General features: G+C 41.8%; 1 protein-coding gene across 1 annotated transcript; it reads left to right on the top strand.

The window, feature by feature from the left end:
- The first annotated feature begins 3,620 nt into the window (after positions 1–3,620).
- On the top strand, positions 3,621–5,066 carry LOC143596028 (uncharacterized). Its single transcript, XM_077074907.1, has one exon. The coding sequence runs from the start codon at positions 3,621–3,623 to the stop codon at positions 5,064–5,066; it is 1,446 nt and encodes a 481-aa protein (XP_076931022.1).
- Positions 5,067–5,603: the final 537 nt, after the last annotated feature.

The following is a 5,603-nucleotide window of genomic DNA, read 5'->3' as shown; positions in this document are numbered from 1 at the left end:
AATATGGTTAAAAGTGTCCTAAGAAGCAGTGTTTTAAAAACCGGTTCAAACCGGTCGATCGAACCGGTTAAACCGGATTTCACACAGAAGACTGGCATTTTGATCCTGGTATTTTTGGCTGGTTTGCTAGAACATTGTACCGGCGGTTTTTTTCAAAAATACCGGTTTTTACCGGCAAACCGGTTTTAAGTACGAGAAATTTTTTATATTTGCGGCCCATATTTTTTCGACATTTCCTTTAACCCAACAATGAACATTCAAACGTGTAAACTTTATGACTAGTTTTTTTAAAATTGAGTGCTTTTGTATTATTTTTTTAATATATATTAACTTTTAGATTATTTTTTGTTATGGAATCATTTGCTTTTGGGCTGTGGCGGACCCAGGAATTATTTTCTTGGGGTGACATCAGAACTTAATACTAATTTTAAGAGGGGCGATCATGATTTTCACATACAAATAACACTCAAAAAATTTTAAGGTGGGCGGCCGCCCCCAACCAGACACATAGGTGTGCCTCTGCTTTTGGGTTATTTTTGGAGTCGAGGTTGCATTTATATGAAATTATAAGGTAAATTATTTAACCGGTTGAACATTCCGGTATAACTGGTTTAACTGGTTGTACGATTTTTTAGTCCAATCCAGTACAAGTAAAATACGATTTTTAAAACATTGAGTAAGAAGTCGAAACTAAAAACGTTAACTATCTATAACAAGATTTTTACCCGGTGCGTTGCGCCGGGCAGGTTATTAAATCTTGGGCGGTGGTAAAACCTAAGTGTTGTCGGTTCTGAGCGTTGAGATAGTAAGTCGACGCAAATTCGGTCGATTTCGGTGACCTGTGTTATTGTACCGAAATTAAAACCAAATATATAAACAAAAACTATAAAAGTTGAAATGGACCAATATGGCGGCGGCAGCCGATAAAACTCGAACGCTGGTAAAAGCCGATCGCTATTGATCTTGGAACTTAAACAAAAAAAATTGACATTAGCTCGGTTTTCATTACGTTCGTTATGTTGACTGAACTTGCGTCTGGCAGGTTATTAAAACTCGAAGTACGGTGGTAAACCCAAGTGTTGTCGGTCCCAAGCATTGAGCCGGTAAGTCGAGACGAATTTGGTCGGTTTTGGCAACGTGTGTTATTATACCGGAATTAAAGCCAAATATAAAACAAAAAGTATAAAAGTTGAGGTGGACCAATAGGGTGACGTCAGTTGGTAAAACATGAGCGTTGTTAAAAGTCTATTGTTGTTAATCCCAAACACAAAAAAATGACGTTCGCTCGGTTTTCGTTACATTCGTTTCGATGACTGAACTAAAAATACAAAAACAAACTTTACGAACCAGTTCGGTGCCACCAAGTGGCCAATAAGACACTAACGGCACCAAACTTTCTATTTATTATATATAATAATCTATAACCTTTAATAAAAATATATAAATTTTCCCAATTGTCACATTTACATTTAATTTTCGCAATTTTTAAACATAAAAAAGTTCTAGTTATAATCAACACCCTTCCATGTATATCGGAATTTTTTAATCAATCCTTTTTTATTCATCGTTTTGAAATGTAATTCATATTATTGATTGTTTGAATTGTGTGTTTTACAGAAAAAAATAAAATAAAATAAACAGAGCTCTTTTGCTCAAACATGGAAATGCAATAACAACAAAAAGATGAATACCATATTTGTTAGGCAGCAACGGTCATCATTTTTTATACAATAAACACCCTTACAAGTAAGTTCTCCCATCCAACATTATTAAAGAGGTAGGATACCAAAAAGACCTAAATACCCAAAGTAATATCCGCGGGTCAACTAGGAGTGCATCACAAGTCACCCGCGGGGCATACGAATCATCCGCACAATTATTGGCGGGAGAAACACCCCCGCAAGGCATGCGGAAGTATCCTGGCACCCTCAAAAGTCATCCGCAAGATGGAACATTCGTCCGCGTAAATAACTACGAGGTAATGCCCCAGGACAGATGTCATTAACTAGTAACATTCTAGAAGATCTACCAAGATGCTTCCTTAAGCAATACGTGATCTCTCAACCAACCAGAAAAGAACACCTGGCAAGGTTGTTATAACCATGCACATGGCCAGGGTTGTCTACCACCCTATCATGAGAAGACACGTGTCTAGGTTGTTATACATGCACATGCAACGTATAAGCTGAACCTATCATATGAGGACACGTGTCCAGTTGGTTACAGGAGCATCTTCTATACAGAGAGCTGACCCAATCACCTTCCTACACCCTTTGGCTATAAATACCCTCTCAATCATCATGAGGTATTCATTCACTCCCACTATACTCTCTCAGTTTACTTAAGTACTTTATCTTCGTCGGAATTGTACTTATTCTCACGCCGGAGGGTGATTACGGGAAGACCCCCCCCCCCCTCTTGTCCTTCCCGTAACGAGCTCACGGTGTCTGTTTTGCAAGTTCACGTCACTGGACTTTGGGAATTGTGTTCATATCGTATTGGCAGTTAACCGTATCCTCCCCTGTAGACTCATTGGATTTAGGACCCGTTATGGGGATTAGATTCGTGTTTCTTCATTGGCGCCATCCGTGTTTTTGTTAGAACAGCAAGATATTTTTTCCGTTCTCTGTACGATATGAATCAGTTACCTAAAGGGACGACGGAGAAGCAGGCGCATTCTTCACGTGATCTCAATCTTGAAACACGTGAAGGAGCAACGTCTGTTTTTGCTCGAGTCACGACTCCTGTTACACGAACCGATGTCGTAAACCCTGGAGGTTTTACCTTGGGTGGTTCGACGGCCCGAGGACTTTTTGCTCAACAAGTAGGTGTTACCCCGGTGGATACCGGAAATGTTGTTACACCAACTACTTACTTGGGGCATGTTACAGCCCCAGGAGGTTCCAATCTGGGAGATCTGGAGCGAATTATGAAAGATGCTAATCGAACTCACTCAGAGTTAGGCATGGAAGAAAATTCCGGCGATTCTACTCCAAGAAGAGTTCGCCGTCATAACTCCAAATCCGAAGGACTTTTATCCCCGGACGAATGGCTCTGTATCCAACAAGAAAATTTGAAAGCTGAGTATGAACGTAGGGTGCGGAATGAGCGTTTCCACGTTCGTACCCTGACGTATGATGATTCTCCTAGGAGATCAGTTTCTCCTCCCATACGGGCAAGTCACATCCAATATAGTCCGCCACTTGAGAAAACTCTAGGAGAGATCTGGAGATTACGTCTCGTCCTCGCGTAGATATGCGTGTACCATCTTATGAGGACGAACTGGATGGATACGATTCTACTTATCATCCGTAAGGTAGTTACTACAGCGGGGATAGTCGTCTTCCCTCATATGGAGGGGCTAGTTACCCGCGACCAGTTGTCGTCATGCGGAATACTATAGTAATGCTGAACACGATTTTCTTAAACCATACCGTCCAGAATCTTTTGCAGAAAAATCGAAATTCATTCCAGGCATTGCGACAGCTCCGTTTCCGATAAATGAAAAAATCCCAACATCTGTTGGGACATATAATGGAATGACAGATCCCAGCGATCATCTGCTGAGATTCGTGGCCGTGGGAGGAGTCAGTGGTTAGACTCTTCCTTATTGGTGCCACATGTTCGCTTTAACAGTCACGGGAGCTGCCCGTGAGTGGTTTGAAAAGTTACCTGCTGGACAGATTAAAAGTTGGAATGACTTCGTGGCAAAATTCTCTCAACACTTCAGTCAACAGAAGAAGCATACTCGCGACCCCTCAGAGATATTGGATGTTACAAGGCGAAATAATGAGTCTATCGAAGATTTCATAACTCGTTTTAATAACGAGAGCCTTAATATTGGCGGTGTTAGCGAGGATATGTTGAGGGGGGCATTCCGTAAGAATTTTCATAGTGATGCTTTGATCCGCACCCTCACGGGAAGAGACGGAATGCCCGAGTCTTGGGACGAAATCATGAAAGCAGCAAAGTTGTTTGCAAGAACTGAAAAAACTTTGGGTACCAATAGTCAGAAGCAATTACCAAAGGTCGAGTTCCAAACTCCAAGACCGAATAGACAGGCCAAGGAGACAATTTGGTCGAGACTACAGCCGACTACGGAACAACCAAGGCAGTTTGATACAAGATCTCTGATCGGCAACAAGAATAAGCATAATTTTTCAGCACAGTCCTCCAACAACAGTTTGACCCCGTTGTCGAAAACTCCCTCAGAGATCCTCACCACTGAGAATTTGACTTTCCGCAAGCCACAACCAATACCGAGGAAGTCATTCCTCGATAACAAAATACATTGCACGTACCACAACGACATAGGGCACAACACAAACGAGTGTTTGGCCCTAAGTAACGAAATAGAGGCAGCTGTGAAGAATGGAAAGTTAGATCATTTGGTCAAGAATGTTAGACCAGGGACTGGAAAACCTCCCGCAAGGGATAGGCAGGGTCCGACCAAAAGACAAATAAAAGATTTGAATGTCCACATGATTCAAGGTGGACAAAAGTTCGGTGGCAAGAGGAAAGAGTTTTCGGATGAAGAGTGGAAGAACGAGCCAGTCATCTTTCCACGAATTAAAGGTGGCCCATGCAGCAAGAACCCCTTGATAATTACTGCCCTTTTCGGACACTATCGGTCGCAATATGTGTTTTCCGACACTGGTAGTACATCCGACATTATGTACGAACAGTACTTCGAACAACTTGAGGAATATGACAAAGAAATACTAAGACCAATTCATGCACATGTTTCTGGGTTTGGTGGAGAAATAATGCACCCGCTGGGTGTCATTACATTCCCGGTCACACTCAGTGACGGGGTTCATTCAAGAACTGAGGAAGTTGAATTTCTAGTTTTACCGGCAACTTCTAAACACGATATCATTCTTGGACGAGAGGCGATTGGTGACTTTAACGCCCATCCGTCAATAGCCCATGGTGCAGTAGGGGTCCCAACCCGCACTGGTGTAGCAATAATTCATGTTAATCGACATTGCTTCACAACCGAAAGTTCGAAACCAAGTAAAATTCCAAAACAAACTCAGAGGATTGACCAGAGAAATGGGTTTTGAACAAGAAATTCCCCGATCAAACCGTGGTAATTGGCTCAACCATTTCTGAGATAATGCGAACTTTTTTAAAGCAATTGCTAACAAAGAACATAGACATTTTCGCGTGGCAGCCTGCGGACATGACTGGTATCCCGCGGAACATTTCAGAGCACAAATTGAAGGTAAATACATTAATCACCCCAATCGTGCAAAAGAAACGAAAGATGGGCCCGGAACAAACGAAGGCCATGAACGAGCAAGTGCAAGATCTCCTCCACGCAGGGATCATACGAGAAATAAAATTTCAAACATGGGTAGCCAACCCAGTGATTGTCCCGAAAAGCAATGGAACGTGGAGGATGTGCATAGATTATAAAGATTTAAACAAATCATGTCCAAAAGACTGTTATCCATTACCGGTATCGACTTAAAGGTGGATGATGTGGCACCTTTTAAATTCAAGTGCTTCCTCGATGCCTACAAAGGCTATCATCAGATTCATATGGCAGCTGGTGATGAAGACAAGACAACATTCCTGACTGATCAAGGAACATTATG

Source organism: Bidens hawaiensis, unplaced genomic scaffold, assembly GCF_021521415.1.
Source record: "Bidens hawaiensis isolate Kalapana, Puna unplaced genomic scaffold, B.hawaiensis_p1.1 tig00045969_1, whole genome shotgun sequence".
Lineage (NCBI taxonomy): Eukaryota > Viridiplantae > Streptophyta > Magnoliopsida > Asterales > Asteraceae > Bidens > Bidens hawaiensis.
This window is presented reverse-complemented; position numbering and strand designations above follow the sequence as displayed.

Bases quoted from the DNA above. Each gene is read 5' to 3' on its own strand.
- LOC143596028 (XM_077074907.1), top strand. From the start codon at position 3,621: ATGTTCGCTTTAACAGTCACGGGAGCTGCCCGTGAGTGGTTTGAAAAG.